Below are 1692 nucleotides of genomic sequence, written 5' to 3' on the forward strand. Positions count from 1 at the left end.
GGGCAGGGCTGCAGACCGTTGACCTGCAGCTGATAAGACGAAAAAAGGAGGGAAGGCGGGAGACACCGTTTTGGTGGGAAAGTGCGGCTCTTTGATGTGTCTTTGGATCAAAGAACAAATGAATGAATGAACCCCCCCCCACCACCACCAATAAAGAAACGTAAGAATTATTTCTATAAAGTTCCTCGTGCAGATGATAAAGTCCAGCAGAATTTCAAAATAAAAGCTTTTAGAAGGTTAAGTTGTTTTGGCGCCTCGGTTCTGGAGCCCCATCCCTCCAGAACCAGAACCGGGTTTGACTTTAAATCGGAAGCAAAAACACTGTGGCAACAAGTGCGCGTGAGCAGAAATGTCTGCAGAACCGCCAAACGGCAAGACTCCGATACTTCACCGCAGCTGGGAGAATGCGGGCGCGCTGCGGGGCAGCTCGGGGTTTGCGGGTCAGCCTCCGAACCCCCGCAGTTCACCGGATGAGCGGGACTTCTGCTTCCAGCCTGCCGCGATCCGGAGCTCCGAGTTGCCGCCGGGCCTGCGGGAGCATGCTCGCGCGGGGCCAGCGCGCGCCGGCCTGCGGGCTCCGTTCACCCCAGCTGCCCGTTTGGGTTCCGAACACGAACAGAACCACGAACCGCTCCGCACAAACCCGCCTGTGGCTGCAGCTGCGGACCGCGCGGTGACGCTCTCCCGCCGCTAGCTTCCTGTGCGGGGCTAAGCTAACTCCCGCTAGCTAACCTGCGGTAGGCCTCGCGGCTCGGAAACGTCTCTAACGCGCTCCGAAGCCCGCACGGTCAGTGCGGATTCTTACCCGGGCGGGCCAGTGCGGGTAGCCCTTCATCTTGGCGAAGACCAGGTCTCCGGGTTTGTACTCCTTCTGCCTGTTGGACCTCGGCATGATGGTGGAGGAGATGAGCTTCTCAAATAAAAACAAAGCAGTCCGAGCACGGCGGCGATTCAATAAAGACTCAAATCTCCTCGTCGGCCACCGTCGGTGACAAAGAACCAGAGCGTGGATTTATCATTCAACAAAACGGAGCAGAGGTTCGGTTTAAACCGCTCCAATGCCGAAGCGAAGGCGGCGTGAACGACAAAGCGCGGTAAATCCTCGGTAAAGGCGCTCGCGGCTCGCCCACACAGGCTCGTCCCTCAGACTGTTTGGGTTTGAAATTGAAACCCGCTTCGGACGCGCCCCCCGCGAGCCACCTGGAGCTGCACACGAGCGCCCCCTGCGGCGACGAGCCGCGTGACACATGGAGAAGTCTGTCAACAAGAAGTGGTCCTGAATGATATTAAATAACCTTATTTTTAATATGTAGATCACATTTATGTAAGAAAAAAACGTTTGTCATTTTTAAATGAACAAACCTGGAGTAGTGACTGAATAAACAAGAATGTTTAATGGTCAACACTGTTGAGGAGAAATCTGGTGTCTTACTGCAAATATATAAAGACACTTTTACATATTTAATATAAATTTTAATGCTACAGCCTTTTTTATTACATGTATATTAGTTAAAACAAGATGTGTCATGTTTATGTTTCATTTCAAATTAGATTTATGATTTCTTCCTCCAAAGTGTCCTAGCTTTCTAAAACTTACCAGACCATTTTTTATAATTTATTTTATTCATGAAAAATAGGGTAAATAATATTTTCTACACTGTTGCAGCCCTGAAGGCGGGAACCAGAAAGAAT

The 1692-nt window shown here is 50.8% G+C and overlaps 1 protein-coding gene across 1 annotated transcript in view; it reads right to left on the reverse strand.

Moving 5' to 3' along the window:
* The window catches only part of LOC112162385 (hepatoma-derived growth factor), a 4647-nt gene extending 3447 nt beyond the window's left edge, over positions 1–1200 (reverse strand). The window contains exon 1 of the mRNA XM_024298193.2: positions 806–1200. Within this exon, the coding sequence (XP_024153961.1) occupies positions 806–892 (87 nt within the window). The 5' untranslated portion in view covers positions 893–1200. The remainder of the gene's footprint in view (positions 1–805) is intronic.
* Positions 1201–1692: the final 492 nt, after the last annotated feature.

Source organism: Oryzias melastigma, linkage group LG11 (assembly GCF_002922805.2).
Source record: "Oryzias melastigma strain HK-1 linkage group LG11, ASM292280v2, whole genome shotgun sequence".
In the NCBI taxonomy this organism is placed as follows: domain Eukaryota; kingdom Metazoa; phylum Chordata; class Actinopteri; order Beloniformes; family Adrianichthyidae; genus Oryzias; species Oryzias melastigma.